Source organism: Crotalus tigris, unplaced genomic scaffold, assembly GCF_016545835.1.
Source record: "Crotalus tigris isolate CLP2741 ecotype Arizona unplaced genomic scaffold, ASM1654583v1 scf7180000017536.10889498, whole genome shotgun sequence".
NCBI lineage: Eukaryota > Metazoa > Chordata > Lepidosauria > Squamata > Viperidae > Crotalus > Crotalus tigris.
In genome coordinates, this window is record NW_024096460.1 from 7,938,684 (window position 1) to 7,956,750 (window position 18,067).

Sequence of the window (18,067 nt, forward strand, 5' to 3'; positions counted from 1 at the left end):
TAACCTCACTGAATGTATTTGGAATATAAAGCAGGACAATTTTTTGCTTGCTTCTTAAGATTAAATATCAATGAGTTTAAAGGGGCTTATTGACATAGAAATATATGGAGAATTACAGCCACAGAATGCAGCTCCATTTGTATATATGTAGGATGTCATCAATTTCATGAAAATTAAAGTGAGACAAGTTATTATATTTATTTTCATGCATAGGACTGTATTGTAAATGGATAAATAAGTATTTTATATATTTTTGTTTATATGGTAGGCCTGTGCAATCTTTGAACTTTTTTTCAAACTTGTCTGAGTGACGCACCTCTCCGCTATCAAGCTGAATTTCTCCCAGGTTCAATTAAACTGTCTTAGTTTATTTTTACTTGGGGAAACCGGGCTTGATCTTTCTATCTCTTGTTTAAAGGGAAGCCATGTTTAAGAGGGACAGCTCCACCAGCAGTTTTTAATTGCACAGAAGGTATTTTAAGCTGGTTTTAGTACGCTCAAACAAAAGCTTAGCCTTCCAGCAAATGATTCTGCATTTTCAGTAATTTATTGAACCATGGTGGTTAGAGCTTATCAGATCAGGGATGCAAAAATCCAGAGAACCACTAGATGGCAGGAAAGAATTTGTTCATTCTTTTCATGCCATCTAGTGGATATCTTGATTTCTGCAGCCCACTTATTGTAGCACTATGTAACTGTTTTATTTTTGGCAGTATGGAATGAAGAAAGCAGGGATGGCAAACCATTCTGAGGACAGAATCGAGAAAAGTTGTAACTTAATTCCATCAAGTGTTTTCCCCACAATAATATTTTGAAATATTCCTCCTATATTTCTTTTTAAAGTCAGGGATAGCAGAAATGAGGAGAAGACAGTCCAACAGTCTCCTTATTAACTAGCAAAAAATGTATAGATAATTTGTGTTGAAAGCAAAGCAGAAAGTCCCCTTTCCCAGTTTAAAGTATCTGCATTTCTGCAGTGTCGGGCTTGGCTTAATGCTGAAGAATAGACACTAGTTTACTCCTGTGGGGTGATGTAGCTTGTTTGACTCTATTGAGTTTTGGGGAAAACATGGAAGTTGGCAGAGTTGGAGGTCAAACAAATGTTGAAGGAACCCAGATAGAATATTTCAGTTCATTCATTAAATTCTGTATTTAGCAGTGCATAAATATGACTATAAATAGAAATAAGTCACTAAAGTTATTTCAGTGCTTAAGTTCAGAAAGGATGAGTAAGATTTATTGAAGAAATTACATGTAAGGCCTTCTTCTCTGAGCTTTCCCCTTAATTTGGGGGGAAGATGCAGAAAAGGCTCTATTTTCATGTAGGAAGAAGGCAAGAAGGCAAACTCTAAGAGAATCATGATTCCAACTGAGGAAAGTAAAAACAGAAACAAAAAAGAAGACACAATCCCCGCTAAGGATTTACAGTATCTTGTGCAAATATCCAATCATTGTTGGGATCACACAACAATTGGGACAGTTTTCTATCACTTCAGCAATGGCTGGGAGATTCTAGGAGGAATTGTAAGACACAAAAGGGAATCTTACTGCAGTTCCTTGTTAGACTTTCTACCTTTAATTCTCCTAGTTGGAAGTTGCTTTTACTGTATAGCTTTTACTGTATAGCTTTAATTGCCTGGGGAGATCTTCTTCACCATTGGCTATGGTAGGTTACCAGCTTGATTAAGAAAATTCGAAGCTTGGCCTTTTTTGGGAAGGCTTAGAAGAATACCATTGATGATGTAATGCATCTTTCCTGGTTTTAATCACTGAATTTTGTGGAAGGTTGGCGTATTTGCCTGGTAAACGTAGGCCATCCTGATAAGGACCTTCTCATAAGCTTCTTCAGTGATGGCAGGCTGAAAAAGGACCATTAGTAATGGTTGGAATCTTATGGGTATGACTTGGTTGGGTCACATTATGGCTTGTTGACAATAATTGATATTAGTTTGCAAGACTTTGGAGTAAGATACAAAGCCACAAAGGCACATCATTAAGAAAGAGGTGGTGCCCTGTTGGAGGAAAAGGTGTAATGACTGGATTGGGTCATTCCATAGGGTTGGAGCTGTTGATTCTGCTTGGCTGAGGTGGATCCAAAACTGGCAGAACTTCCTACCTGTATCCACTGAAAATGTCTCAGACTCTGAGACAGAGGCATAGGATATAAAGAACTATGCTGTGTAGGTTGGTGAGATTTGGCAAGAAGCAGACCAGCAGACCAGTTATGCACCTCAGCTGTACATTTGAGTGGAGGCTTAATTTGGCTTTTTTATTAGCCTGACTTCCTGGGAGGGGGGAAAACATGAAGAACATACTTTCAAGCCTATTGTAATGACTTTACTGTGCATTGCTTAGAACTCTGGATTCTACATCATTTTGCCTCCTGTCTTTTCCCTTGGATAGTTTGCTTGTTTACGGGAGATTTGGTCTTGACCTATGCCAGGCCTGTTGACAATGTTTACAGATGCCTTCCTAAGATATTGGACTTCTTTCTTCCAAAATACAATTCTGCCTGAGCTCCTACTGTATATCACTGGACTATGGCAGGGATCCAGCTTGCTATCTAGTTGGCTGGCAGCCAATAGTGGCTACTACTTTCTTTCTGTCACAAAGAAAGTGGCATTTATAGCTTTGCCATCTTCCCCACTGTTCTTAACTGCAGTAAATATTTTAGTACCTATGTCAGCCTGGCATACATTCACTCATGACCAAGATACTTAAAACCGCCCCAATTCTACAAGATTAACAATTTGACATCACTGTCTACTGAACTGGCTAGCTTTAAGCCATGTTTATAACGCTAAGAGGTTATTTATACTACCACTTGTATTATAAGAAATGTAACTTTCCATTTGCACAAGGCAAAGTTAAGACTCATGGCTGGGCCCACTAAAGCTGAAACTTGAGAAAGTAAGGGTAGAGTTGGAGGGAAAACTCAATGATATCCACTCATGTCATGTCAGAGAACCTACCACACCACTTTTGGTATTTTTATATTTATGCAGGTGAAGTTGTGATATTATACATTGTCTGTAATAATCTTGAAATAGCAGAAAAGTCATTGAATCTGTGAAGCCTTTCAAAGGCTACAGGGTGCTTCATGATTCATTTCATTGAAGTGGGTTTCTGCATCAGTTCTGCTCTGATAAAATGATTCAGTCAAACCTTTGGTACATTGGAAGTCTTGCTTTGAAGCTTTAAACACAACAGAGCAATGTTTAAATTTTGATACTCCTCTTTAATGTGTTCATGTTTAAATTTTTTGCTTATCAAAGACATTTGTCATGACCATGAGAAAAACAAAACAGAAGAAGGAAAACAAAGAATATTACTAGAATTTTTCACTTTATTTTCTTTTGTACTAATTACAGCAAACAACTGCAGAGAGACAATAAACACTGGAAATAATATGAACATGTATTATTTAGTGAGAATTTCTAGTATCAAAGATGAGAAAAGCAGATTTATTTATATAAAACGTTTTAAAATTTTTAATGAAAAGATGTTTGTGCATTTGGTAGAATTTTGCAACAATCACCACCTTCCATTGCTGCTAGAATATGCACATGAAAGTTTTCTGCCTGTCTGATAAATATTGTGAATTCATGTAAAAACTACATGCATTTCAGTTATATTGTTCAATCATTTAAACAACAAAGCTTTCACAAGAGAATTGGTCCATAACCTCTCCAAACAGCTAATAGGCAAGGCAGCCTCATTCATTACTCACTTGGGAAAACCAAATGTATTGATCAATCCTGGTTGAAGAAATAACTGATTACCTGGTACAACTTTAAAATACAAGCATGGATACTAACACAGCACCATGGTGATTGTCAACCTGTGGATGTGTACCTCAGGTGTGGCTTAGAAGCAACCTATGTGTGTTTAAGGAATTCCAGAAAGCACTTGAGATATATTGATTGACAAGCATCATTCAAATGTCTCAGTGGAACTTTTATTTTCATATTAACACACCAGCTGAGCTTGCACAGTGAATGGGACCAAAAAAGTGATCTGGTATCAGGTGCTTAAAAGATCTTAAATTTAGCAGACTGTCTGATCACAGTGGAACACTCCCACCATCATCTTCCTTGGTGGGTTGAGAACTTAAGGCAAAGGATCTGTGTATGTTCAGGCTACCGGTAGTACTCGATTTACAACAGTTCATTTAGTGACCGTTCAAAGTTACCACGCTGAAAAAAGGAAATTATGACCATTTTTCACACTTATGACCATTGTGATGTCACATGATCAAAATTCAGATGCTTGGCAACTAGTTCATATTTATGATGGCTGCAGTGTCCCGAGGTCATGTGATCCCTTTTCCAACTTTCTGATAAGCAAAGTCAATGGGAAAGTCAGATTCACTTTAACAACCATATTACTAACTTAACAAATGCAATGAATCACTTAAATGTGGCAAGAAAAATCACAAAATGGAGCCAAGGCACTTAACAAATGTTTCATTTAGCAACATAAATTTGGGGCTCAATTGTGTTTGTAACTGCAGTACAAATTGTACAGTCCTACAGTCAATCTATAACTTCTCACTCTCTGCTGTTATTCCTTTTTCAGTGGGCGATCCCAATCTTCTTGGAATAAATTTCTGGAAAAACGAGTCCGAGTCCCCAAAGGGCAGTCTGACAGGAGAGGAAAGCCCTTTCTGCGAAGAGTGGGGGCCCTCCAGGCTTGATGTGGATCACGGGAGGAGGGCGGGGGTGCAAGAGACGCTGGGGAAAGAAGGAGGTCATCGGGGGTCGGTGCAGGGAGAGGTGAGCTCGGGCCCTGGAGGGGGGCAGATGGGCAGGCGAGGGGGAGGCGCCGCCCGCTCCTTCCTAACCCACTGGCTCTCCGCTGCCGGCGGAGGTCCGGCACCGCTGCTGGCGGTTTTCTCTCGCACGCTCGACCTGATGGTGCGCGAAGCGGCCGAGATGAACCCACCAGAGGGCCAGCAGCCCCTCAGCGCTCGCGATCTCTTGGACGCGGCAGCCACTTTCTGCGACAATAACCGGAGCCTCTTCCCGACCTCGCAGGCGCCGAAAGTCCCGCCCCACGGCGGCCACGGCCTGGGCGACTCGAGCGGCGGCGGCGGCGGCCCTTATCTGTGGCTCAACGGTGCGCCCATGGCGCACAGCCCCTACTTGGCCGCTCCCAACGGCGCGTCCGGCCCCGTCGTGCCCTCGGCGGCTTATGGGACGGGCGCCAGGCAGCTGCTGGCCGCCCAAGCGGCGGCCCCCGAGCTCAGCTGGCTGTCCCTGGCCGGCCAGCAGGACTTCTTCAAGCTGGTGCGGCCGCCCTACTCGTACTCGGCGCTGATCGCCATGGCCATCCAGAGCGCGCCGGCCAAGAGGCTCACCTTGAGCCAGATTTATCAGTACGTGGCCGGCAACTTCCCTTTCTACAAGAAGAGCAAAGCCGGCTGGCAGAACTCCATCCGCCACAACCTCTCCCTCAACGACTGCTTCAAGAAGGTGCCGAGGCTGGAGGACGACCCAGGTAGGGAAGGCTCAACTCGTTCCCGCGCTTCTCCTCGTTCTCCCTCTGAGAGGCACGGAAGTCACGTGGGAACGGAGATTTGATTAACTGTCCTTTTCACGCTTGTCAGAGGAAACCTAAGGGCCGGCTGGGCTGCAGCCCCAGGAGCTTGTTATCTATGGAGATACTCAGTCGTCTGGGTCCCAAAGGTGCTTTTTCAAAGGGCAACTGGATGTTGCTTTTCCTTGAAGACATGTCGCATCTCAACTGCTTCCGAATGCTGTTCAAGAGTAGCCCCGTGTAGAGAACATTGCAATAGTCCCACCTTGAGATGACTAGAGCCTGAATGACTGAGTGCAGGGACTCTTTATCCGGGAAAGGCCACAACTGTGGCACAACCTCCTGCTCTCCTGGTCGCAACTGCAACCTCCTCTTCGAGCAGGAGTCGTGAGTCCAGGAGGAGGCCCCCCCCCAACTTTGGAGAAGGAGCCTATATAATTTTTTACAGCAGAGTAAAAATAATAGTGCATATTCTAACATACCTTTGAAGCTCTTACCTGATTTGTGTGCATATAGCAATGTTGTGAATGTAAGGGATATCCAAAACTGATACGATGAATATATATGCCACTCTAAGCGTTATATTCTAAACATGGGGAATGTAACTTTCCTGCTTGCAGTGCAATCTTAACACCTGTTCACCTAAGCCTATTTTAATAAATGGTGTTTTCTTTCAAGTTACTGTGGGCTAGAAAATATTGTTTGCTCCATTTCTGCCTTGCTGTTTCTCCAAGCTCCTCGCAACAACTGATGGATCCTCCAAGGACGTGTTAAGTTTACCTTATGCCACTAATGTGAATTATACAATCAAAGGGTCACTTTGAGTGGTCATCTCAGCTTATAATGTCACTGATCCATTGCTACGGTGATAGAAAATCTGTCTCCGTTAGTGATTTGTCACCACAGCCATGCTGGGTGACAGTATAAATCACAAGTGAGAAAATGGTCCAAGTGTGCTGCCATGACTAAAACTCCGATCAATCAGGAAGTCCTGGACTTGAATGTCAGCTCTGTCATGAATTCTTAAGACAGTGTTAGGTAGTATCTGCTCCACTTCCTTTGCCTTGTGTCCTCCAATTACTTTACCCATTTTAGAATCATTTGTTCTGATCATTTCAGTATCTCAGTTTCTAGAGTATTTGTGTACCCCTGTTAAACCCACATGTTCTCCATTGATTCATAGGTAAAGGAAATTATTGGACCCTGGATCCCAACTGTGAGAAGATGTTTGATAATGGCAACTTCAGAAGGAAGAGGAAAAGACGATCTGATGCAGCTGGTGGGCCTGGAGTCAATAACAAAGTGGACGAGAAAAGTAACAGTTGTCTTGTTCAGCCAAGCCCTGAACCTCGCAGCTTGGGCTCTGGTGAGCTGCAGTGCTCTCTGGGATCTAGGAATGACTGCAAATCCCACAGCTTGGACTCTAGCCATTGTTTCTCCACATTTGTCTCAACCATGAACGTTGTGGCCCATGGCCGGAATGGTTTCCCCAGACAGCTTCCTGGTGGGCCAGTATCCGAATTCACATCTGGGAGACAGAATGGGCCCAATTTGAACTCCTGCTCTCCTTCAAATGGCAACCCAGCTTCAGCATTTGAACTCAGTTCCCAGTCCCACTCCAGGATGAATTACTATGCAGGTGTTGGTGGGCAGTCGAGCTGGCTCAACAGTCCTGTCTTGAGTACCTTTAGTGTGAACAATCTGATTTATAGCAGAGAAGGGACAGAAGTTTAAAGTGATGCTGAAAAGCTGGTGTTCCACATTAGTCCCATAAACCACATTAGTGGTTCAGCATCTAGTCAGGTTGCCTTATGTAGGCAGCCTTCAGCATTTACAGTCCTATTTGGTTGATTAAATGCCATCAAGTCAGTGTTGCCTCTTAGTGACCATACAGATTTTTCTCCATAGAAATCTGTTCCTAACAGGGTTTTTAAGGCCTTCAAATGATGCACTTATTACCAAAGTAATTGTGTCCGTCCACTTTACTGCTGGTCATCCTGGACTTCTTTTTGCCTTCCCCAGAGAGTTAGGTCTTCATATAATGTGTCCAGAATAGGATAATTTGAACCTGGCCATTTCTCTCTTGACCTCTTTAAATCTGATATGAGATCCATTTTTAAATGGTTTTATCTTGAGTAGTTTATCCTGTTCCTTCCATTTGGTTTTTTTTTTTTTTTTGCATCATCTCTATTATTTTTTCTTCTCCTGTGTTCATTCTGCTGTCTTTTATTTTCACCTGTCCATTAAAACAAAAAGTAATAGCACAAAATGCTGAAGGGAGTATACTTAGACCTACTTTTGACTAAGGCATAAACTCAGTTTATCATTTTACAAGCTGAAGTATGAACTGAGAGTCATTCAAAGGTTGAGATACGGAGCCCTAATCTACAGAATTCTATCCATCGAAAAACAGTTTGATGGCACAGTTCTTAGAGTTCCCACAGAATAATCTCCAATCAGAATATATTATCCATTAATTAGTGGCAAGAGATGCCACTAATTTTGATTTTCATCACATACCAAATATTTTGTGTTTGCTTCATAGATCACTAACTTTCTATGTCTTATAACAGCTGCTTTTCTGGAAATTAAATGTAATTTATCAACTTGTGAGAATGGTAAATATTTCTTAACAATCCATTCATTTTCTGTTACACATACATCATCATCTTTATCAACAACAATCATCTAATCCTTAACATATATTTGAAAATGCATCCGATTTACTTTAGACTTTTTCAAGGAACTATGCAAAAGTCCTGATAATTTCATTTAATGTTCCAGCATCCAATCATTTGGTAGTTTTTTTATAAGCTCAATATTGTGCCTTATGGACTAAGCTCCTCAGTTTTTTTTTTAAAGTGCACTAATCAATAACAGAAATATTTTGGAAATTGTATATTACAGATGTAGACATCAAGCTTAAGAAAGTAGGTATATTTTGAGAAATATTGGAGACATTTTTTATATTTTAAATGTATAATGTTGCTGACCATAAAATGAACAAAATAAAATGTTGTTCTAATTTAATTTGTCTCAATTTTATATTTGCTACATTTCTTATTAAGTTTTGTGGAATATTTTGTTTCAGGACTTCAATTCAACTGAAATTTAAAGTGTTTAAAACCCAGAACCTTGTTCATGGCCAAAATTGGATCTTGCAAAATGTAAAGTTACAATGAAAGTTTTAAGCTTAAAGTTCAGTTATAATCATTCTTATTCTGCCAACTTCTAAAAAAACATAAAATAGCATTGACTATTTTTCCACTGAATAAACAGTCAATTGTTATATACCTGGGATTACAAATAAATAGATACTTTGGGTGCATTTTTAAGACAAAAGCTTTGATACTAAGAAATGAAGCCATTAATGGAAATGATCAGAGCATGGGAAAGAAGATTCAACAATGTAACTGTAAATACTTTCTTCTGCCAAGTTATAAAGTGCTGCATGACTTTTCTTTAAGCAAGTATTTAAAGAACTATCCCAGGTACATCTCCATCAACACACTATTCACTGTTCATACTCAAATGGCCTGTAGGCAAATAATTTATGGGCTTTGCTTTTATACAATGTTTTGGGGAGGTTATTTGTGGTAGAATTTAAATAAGTATTCACAAAGAAAAAAAATGATTGATTCTACTCATTTGAAAGCCATAAAAAGTATCAGGGTTTGCTAAGAAGCTTAAAATGTGCATAAATCATAAATGGAAAAGAAAAGGCATCAAGTCTGGATTTAAATCAACTTATTTATTTAAAAAATGGGATTTATTTATGTTTGTCTATTTGCAGGAAAAAACAGCAATTCAATATTAGACATATGAAAGCTAACTGAAGATGAAATATTCTTCTGCTGGGGATTAGCCAGTTATTAATACATACTAGTCAGGACAGAAATTGTCTTAAAGTAAATCCCATTACTTTGATCCCAAAATACCAGAATTTTACAACTTGAGCTCTTGCCGGAATTAACTTCCACAAATTGCAAGTACACATCAGTATGATTTTCTCAAAAATAAAGCTGAGTCTGTCTGGGGCTTCAAAGTGTCTCACCGTCAGCGGTGGGTTAAGTTGCAGTTCTACAGCACCAGAAAGCCCAATATTCAGAAGCCCCCCCCCGCTGATTTAAATGCAGTTAAATGGGTTCGTAGGTTTGAAGCAGAATGGATTTTATTCAGAAGTAAATCCTATAGCAAAGTTGACCTTCGGGATACCTGGCGTGGGTTTCAGCCTTACGTTCCTCGGCTGTCTCTTGCGTCGGAGCACTTTTCCTCACTCCGCCCGTTTTCGGGGCGAAAGCATATTCCTAAAGATCCTCCTGATCTAAAAAGTCACAGGTAGCTCGCAGCTGATTCACTGGGGTTTATTTGTCAAAGGGTTGTGTGCCCGCCCGCTGCTTGGTAACTATTTTGAACGCCCCTTCGGAAAGATGGAAAGCCGTTTGCTCTACCTAGGAAGAGAATTTGAGTCTCGCTTTGCCGAGCGGAAAAGTTCCGCGTTTTGTTTTATCACTGCAGGGCAAATTTACACGTTGGGAAGATTTTTAAATTGTCACCGTCCTTTTCTTGGGACAAATACATCCTTCCAGACCGCTGAACTTTAACTCATGCAAAGACTTTGGACTTCAGCTTGGGAGCGCCTTCGTGATCGGTTTCCAGAAGTCTATTGATCTGCTTTGTGGGAGTGGAAAAACAAGCAGACGGTCGCGGTGGGGGGGGGGGCTTCGTCTTATGCGGAAAAACCTGGGAGAGGGGCAGTAAGGAAGAGGACAGAAATGGGGAAGGTTCCTCCAGCGATCCGTCCTATGGAAGTCCCAGTTTCCAGGGTCTTTGATGGGACTCTTTATAGGTCAGAAATGGGGAACATGGTTCCTATTAGTTACTTGTCATCAGGTTCCTTCTGTTCCAAACCCATTTATTTCTTGCAGGGATAATATGCCTTTACAGAGCAGTTGTGAGGGTTACGAGTGGTAGACATGGGAGAACCGTTCTAATACCTCAAACTTCGGTGAAGTTTCAAGAGGCTTCAAGCAGAGTGCTTTTAAACCCTAGAAGCTGTTGTAAAGGTAACTTGCCCTGCCTGCTGGTTCTCAGCATTCACTTCAACCCTCTAAAGGTGAACAAAATGAAAATACAGAAAGTGCTTTTTAAAACGAGGTTTTCACTGTTTAATGGGAACTTTCTTTGGGGATCTTATTAATGTGCTTTTTTTTTTTTTTTTGCAAAATCTCAACAAGTACTTTACAAGCCTGCAGATAAATCTCTTCTCCAATACTTCAAAGGTGGAGAAGCAGGGCTCTACGTAAGGCAGACTGCAGCAAAACTAAAGGCAGGTTAACCAGATCAGTTCAGGAGACCCTGAATGGATTCAAAAGCTAATTTTCATTCTGCCAGAATTTAGTATTCTACTTTTCTAACTATTCTACTCTAATATCGCAGTAGATAGATGTTCAGTGGGAGCCTAGTGAGACATACCTGTCCTTTTATCTCCAGATTTCATCCTTCCCCTTTAAAGAAGCAACACTTATGTCCTGTAATGTACACCTGGAGGATCAAAGGGCAAAGGGATTCATTTTTAGTTATCTTTCCAGTGGAGTGCTTTATCATGTTACTGAATAAGAATCTTGCTAACCATGTCTGGAATGCAATCTCCCAGTTAAGAATGACCTTAAGAAGTTGGAGCTTGAGAAACTGCTTTAGAGAGGCAGCCACCGAAGAACCTGCTGTGATTGCAGCTCTAAATGAGGGAAAAGAGATATACCCAACTTCCCACAGGCTGACAGTGGAAGTGTTCCTGAGTCCATTCCTGAAACAGCCCAGCAAGGGAGAAGAAAAACATTCCAACAACAGGGAGACTGTGCCCCATCACTGACAGATTCTTCTAAGGAAGTTACAGAGGAAGACCCAATATTCTTGGATGTTTTCCCAGAGCAATCTCTCAGCTCCTTGGCAAACATCCCGGAAGGCGCTAAAAGGAAATCTAATCAAGCTAAGAAAGGAAGCCAGAAGTGGCTCCCTCTTACCAGGATGCTAAATTCAGATCTGTGAAATGGAATGGTCTAAAGTTCCAGGAGTATTTTCTGAGGAGGCACAGAGTAGTTGCTCCTGTTATGGATTTGATAAGGACATATGAGGCACAGTCCTTTTCATTGGCTACATGATCATGTTGTCAACTCATTCCCAGCCTGAAGCTGACATCAGATAAACTTGTTTTCAAGTAGTAGTTATTGTTCAATCGCTAAGTTGTGTCCAACGGTTTGCAACCTCATAAACCACAGCACACCAGACCCTGCTGTCCTCCACTGTCTCCAAGAATCTGCCCAAACTCATGCCCACTGTATTGATGACACCATCTAACCATTTCAAGTAGTACTTTCCTCCTTAAGATGGCACAATCTGCCACAACTTCAAAGGAATAAATTATCATTCGTTAACTCTGAGCCAAGATCAGCTGATCTATTGTGGTGTGTTTTGGGAATAGCGGAAGATACAGTATGCCTCCTCTGGTCACTAGCCAGTCTCTATATAATTTTCTCCCAGCACTAGCTGGGTTCCTTTTATTTTTTTTATTTATTCATTAAATGTATTTGCCCCCTTACCATTTTGTCCCATTATCTCAGTCTACTTCAATTCCACCTCCGTTTGATACCAATCAGATAGATGAGAGCAGACTTTTCCTGCATTTGGAAATGTGAAAGGCATACATGTGTGCTGATTTCACTTATTCTAAAAGCAGGGGTGTCCAACCTTGGCAACTTTAAGACTTGTGGACCAACTCCCTGAATTCCTCAGCCAGCGTGGGGAATTCTGGGAATTGAAGTCCACAAGTCTTAAAGTTGTCAAGGTTGGACACCCCTGTTCTAAAGCATATCTTCTTTCTCAGACGCAGAAATTGTGGAATCCAGATAATATGACCCTGAACTTGCTTTTGTTGCTTATTTTTTCATTTCAATCCCTCTCCTGCTCCATAATGGAAGAACTCTGGTCCAGTAGCTAATTTCAGTCTCTATGGGACCTAAGTAATTACACAATCATAATAAGGCCTCTCTCCCTCTTTCTCTCTGGGGTTATTTCCATCCTGGGGCTCTCTCATATATTAATTTTTGTCTAACACAAGAGAGGCAACTATACCAGCTGAGAGAAGCCCTGATTGGTGGATGTTTTCCCCATTGGCAGGGGAGATACTAAAGGGGGTGTTGAGGAAGCCAGAGGAGAGAGCTAATCACATTCTCTCTAAGGAAATAAACTTTGATAAATCAGGACAACTCCATTTAGCAGTGACTCAGAACAGATGCAAGAGAGAGGTTGGCAGTAGGTACAGCCAATATTTATAACAGTTTTGTGTTGTGATGCCTCAGAGCTGGGTGAATAAAATGTTAACAGTTGCAGAAGAAAGATTCTGAGACAGAAACATTTTTCCCGAAATCAAATGAAGTAAATTAAGTAAAATACTTCCTAATAGGTTCCCAGCAACCCATTTTGTTTTTCATGTGCTCTGGTGAGAAATTAAAGTGACAATGAGGCATCAGCCAAGCCAGAGTTAGCAGCCAGGAGAACACAGACTCCTGCTCTGGCTATATATGATGGAAACTCTTTACATGGGAATGAAGTGTTCATTTTATTGGGGGGGGGAGAGAGAAAGGGGAGGGAGAGGAGCTTATTTTCTTGGAGAGGGAGATGTGGAAGCTACAGGCTGCTGCAGACTTGCTTGCCTGTCTCTGGTGTGTAGTTTCAAAGAGGCAACCACAAAGCCGCAAAACAGGAAGCTGAGAGCATTTATTTATGCGAACACACAAATATTGAAACATTGAATTGGGCTGTTATTTCCTCTTAAAAATTGGAATGGGGAATCATTATAGCAACCCACTAAGCACTGGAAAATAAAATTAAGAAGCCCTTGAATTAAGATTGACTCCTATTGATTCTTTAGGCATGTTCATGTTGTTTTCCAGGTTAATAGCAAAAATAATAACACTTAGACTTATATACATCTTCACAGTGCTTTACAGCACTTTCTGAGTGGTTTACAAATGTCAGCATATTGCCCCCAACAATCTGGGTCCTAATTTTACCCACCTCAGAAGGATGGAAAGCTGAATTAACCTTGAGCTGGTCAGGATCGAACTCCTGGCTGCGGGCAGAATTAGCCTGCAATACTGCATTCTAACCACTGCGCCACCATGGCTCCTAATCTATGGATGTCATTCACTTCTGGTTTTTTGAATCCATCTAACAAGGTGTTGTGAAGATAAAATACTACTTCACCATCCTACAAAACGTCAAGCACATGTTTACAGTGACAATCACCTAATCTTGCAGGGACTGGAAGAAGAGTTGTAGTTAAGTGAGAAGCCAAGCAATGTCCTTACTACATCACCACTTCTGAATACAAAGTCATACTTTAAAGCTGTGGGTTTGGAAAGTGTGCTTATTTCACTGCTACAAGCTCAGCAAAAAAATTAAGCTCATATGCATAAAGCTGGCCTGGCACTCAGTCATTCATTTTTCATTTGGAAAAGAATATCATCTGCCTTATTGCTGTTTAGTGAGTAGCCCCTCTCCAATATTTTTTTTGGGGGGAGGGGGCAGAACAACAAATGATACCCTGCTCCCATGTCAATCCAAAATGCAAATATCTAGAACAAAGGAAAAAAAATCCTGCAAACACTTTCCACCTGCCCATGTTAGTTATACAAAAGGCAAATTAAATTATTTTCTTTGCTTTCATAGTGCACAAAATTTTGCTGTCTGATCCAGCTGTTAAACTCCTATGAGTTTCTATTTCCTTATAGTGGTGCAGAGAAGTAGACCACACATCACTTGGGCACAAGCCTCCACATATATCATATGGGAGCAATTGATTCAAGGCTAACTAGTGATCTAGTATTCAGATTCATTTATGAGATCGTAGCGTTAAAAAATAGAAGCTGAAAATTAAAAACAGTTGGTCATTGTCTCTATATATGTAAAGCAAAGTTACTATACAATATCTTTACAATAAAGAAAGATGGTGAACCAATTTATGAAAGAAATTCCCCAAACTGAAAACAGGAATGATACTTTCTGAAGAAGTGGCGATGTACAATCAAGAAGGCTATTCTGGTACTTTGACTTGCATTAAGTGTCACTTATGGTAATTTATCACCTTCATGCTTCTTTTCACTCTTGAATGCTTCAGTGCACTTCATCTGCCTAAGGCATGCATTAACTCTTGCATCTGAGCTGAAGTATCTCTGGCTGTTTGACTGACTTACCTTGAAGTGTTGGAGGGAAATGTCTTTGCCAAGATGAGCCTTGGGGCAGATTTGTTTGGATTGCTGGGGAGATGGAAAACAGCCTGAAGAAGGAGTGTATCTAATACTTTAATTGAAGGTTTCAAATTCACAGTGACAATTTGAAATTAAAATTACCCAGGCTGGAAATGTTTGCTTTGCAATCGGCACCTGCTGGAATTCAATAAATGTTAGATCATGTTTAGTTGTAAAGCTGTTTCGGAAATTCCCTTGCATAATGGTTAATCATCCTTCCCTTCCCAAGCTGGTAAAACATAAGGGAGATCAGCTCATGGTATTCTAGTGTCACCCTAAAATAAAGGACTCTAAGGGATAACATAGGGTCCATACCGCATATAATAAATCAGCAGTTATCAAAATTATATAATCAATGTTTTCACATAAATTCAACATAGTTATAACAATCATAGAATTATAAACCTATAACACCAGTAATCAAATTCATATCAGCTCTGGTATATTTGTCATCCTTGCTTCAGTTTCAAATGCCATAGTTCCTGAGTAGCCAAACTCTGACACTGCTGACTGAGAATTATGGTCAGTGCCCCAGTGTAATCCACCTGCCTAAATCAGGCATTGACTGTAGAATCTGAGCCAAACACATCTGAAATACACCAGCTTGAGGGACAACTGTGCAGGAGTCCTCGACCTATGACCACAATTGAGCCCAAAATTACTGTTGCTAAGTGAGACATTTGTTAATTGAATTTTGCCCCATTTTATAACATTTCTCACCACAGTTGTTAAGTGAATCACTGAAGCTGATAAGTTGGTTACCTGGTTGTTAAGTGAATCTGGGTTCCTCATTGATTTTGCTTGTCAGAAGGCTGCAAGGGGGGATCACATGACTTTGGGATACTACAAAGGTCATAAGCATGAATCTGTTGCCAACCCTCTGAATTTTGATCACATGATAATGGGGCTGCTGCAAAGGTTGTAACTATGAAAAACAGTCATGAGTCCCTTTTTTTCAGTACCTTTGAATGGTCACTAAATGAACTGTTGTAAGTTGAGGACTACCTGCATCATGTTTATAAATGTTTATGGAATGCTAGATTGGATTATATGGGTGACCTTCTTAATATTATTCAACTGCATTGGCCTTCTTCCCTGACCATTATCAATATTGGACAGTGGGAATCAAGAACTCAGTACAGGGGGTCCTAGCTTACACAATCACCAAGAGAAACATCATGTGACCATGATGGACTTACAATGTCACTTCCCATTTGATCACTAGGTACATAGTTAAATGAGCTATCATGCGACCATAATTGTAATTTTACGGCTGGTTTCTCCATTGACTTTGATTGTGGAAAGCTGGTTGGGAAGTGCTCAAATGTTGGTCATGTGGCTGCAGGGATACTATGAAAGTCATAAATGTGAGAACCAATCATAAAGTTAATTTTTCAGCCAGCACTGTCAAACAGTTGCTAAACAGGGCACTTGTTAAGTGATGTCTACTCGTAGTATTAAAGGACCCTAGACTGTCCATTCCTGATTCAGAGGATCCTGTGGATTATAGAAAGAAAATGGAAATTTTCCTTTGTTTCATTCATTTTGTTGTATTAAGAAAACCAATTTATATAGCTCTCGTTTTACCAAATGTCCAAGATGGAGACATAAAACTGACTTGAGCACCAATAAACATATATAGCATAGTTTTACATCTTTTGCAAAACTCATGCAGCTGCTTTGAAGATTGAACTTGGTTATATTTGCGTGTATGGGCAGCCATTTCATTTCATTTTCCTCTCAGACATACACAAAAAGTGGATTTGCAGACAACGACTACTATAGCATTCAAGTAAAAGTGTCTGTGGAGATTCATAGTCATCCTGGTCATAGTTGTTCCCAAGGGTGCTTTTTCACGAGGCAAATGGACTTTCTTTTTTTTCTTTTTCTTTGAAGACGTTTCGCTTCTCATCCAAGAAGGTTCTTCAGGAAAAGCGAAACATCTTTAAAGTAAAAGAAAAACAAGGAAGTCCAGTTGCCTCATGAAAAAACATCTTTGGGTCAAATAAAAGTGCTTCATTTGTGTGGAAGTGCATTGCAAAGTATCTCCTTTGGATACACAGCTCAGTTGATTACAAAAACAGCTGCACAGCAAGGAGGAATCATTTGAGTCAGTACCATTTTCCACCTTCTTTTACTGCTTTGGAAAACTGGAGTTAAGTGCGATTCAAGATAGACTTTGTGGTTTTATCCTGTGACTTACGACCACAGTTGAGCCCAAAATTTCTTTTTGCTAAGCGAGACATTTGTTAAGTGAATTTTGCCCCATTTTACAACCTTTCTTGCCACAGTAGTTAAGTGAATCATTGCACTTGTTAAGTTAGTAACACGGTCGTTAAGTGAATCTGGCTTCCCCATTGACTGTGCCTGTCAGAAGGTCACAAAAGGTGATCTTGTGACCCTGGGGATTCTGCAACCATCATAAATATGAGTCAGTTGCCAAGCATCTGTATTTTGATCACATGAGCATGGGGATGCTGCAATGGTCATAAAGGTGAAAAATGATCATAAGTCATTTTTTTTCAGTGTCATTGGAATTTTGAATAGTCACTAAATGAACTGTTGTAAGTCAAGGACTACTTGTATTCAGTTGTGGCCTAGATACAGTAGTTCACATCTAGTCAACTCATGTGCTCTTTTGGAAGAAGAGATTCTACCTATTGCTACATGACGTCACTCCTGTCCTTGGTAGCCTACATAATGCTCAGCACACAATGCCATGAAGCAGCAGCTGCTGAAAGCAAACCTTCCTTTAATGTTAAAATGGGTCGTATCCAGTAGACAGACTCTTATTGCTTAACGTTTCACTCTAAGATGCTTTTGTAATCCAATAGTGTGGCCATGTTTTGACACTTGCTCCGAGATTAACACTTACTCAGAGAGCTCCTATTGGCCATAACATACCTACTGTATTTGAAGGGGGAGGGATAATACACATATTACCGAGGCCTACAGTGAAGAAAAGAATTATGGTTCTTACATAAAATATTAATAGTGAAAATAAAATTGATGCTCCATTTGCATGAGTGCCTGTGGTATGTGCTGAACTATCGTCCTGCTGGCAATAGCCATTTGGTTAAAGGTAACTGTAATAGCTTGGGTGTGTTTGTGGATTTTTTTTTTGTTTTTTTAGCATTTGTGCAGTTCCAGAAACAAATAAAGACCAATTTTCAGGAAACTGATATTCAGCTAGATGTACCTCTTTCAATTGTCAGTTTGTC

The 18,067-nt window shown here is 40.4% G+C and overlaps 1 protein-coding gene across 1 annotated transcript; it reads left to right on the plus strand.

Moving 5' to 3' along the window:
* The first annotated feature begins 4,496 nt into the window (after positions 1 to 4,496).
* Positions 4,497 to 8,568, plus strand: FOXI2 (forkhead box I2). The gene is made up of 2 exons (XM_039353552.1): positions 4,497 to 5,499; positions 6,722 to 8,568. The coding sequence occupies exons 1-2, from the start codon at positions 4,803 to 4,805 to the stop codon at positions 7,270 to 7,272; spliced, it is 1,248 nt and encodes a 415-aa protein (XP_039209486.1). The 5' UTR covers positions 4,497 to 4,802; the 3' UTR covers positions 7,273 to 8,568.
* The last annotated feature ends 9,499 nt before the right edge of the window (positions 8,569 to 18,067 follow it).

Bases quoted from the DNA above. Each gene is read 5' to 3' on its own strand.
- FOXI2 (XM_039353552.1), top strand. From the start codon at position 4,803: ATGGGCAGGCGAGGGGGAGGCGCCGCCCGCTCCTTCCTAACCCACTGG. The intron at 5,500-6,721 runs GTAGGGAAGGCT...ATTGATTCATAG, and splicing joins GAGGCTGGAGGACGACCCAG to GTAAAGGAAATTATTGGACC.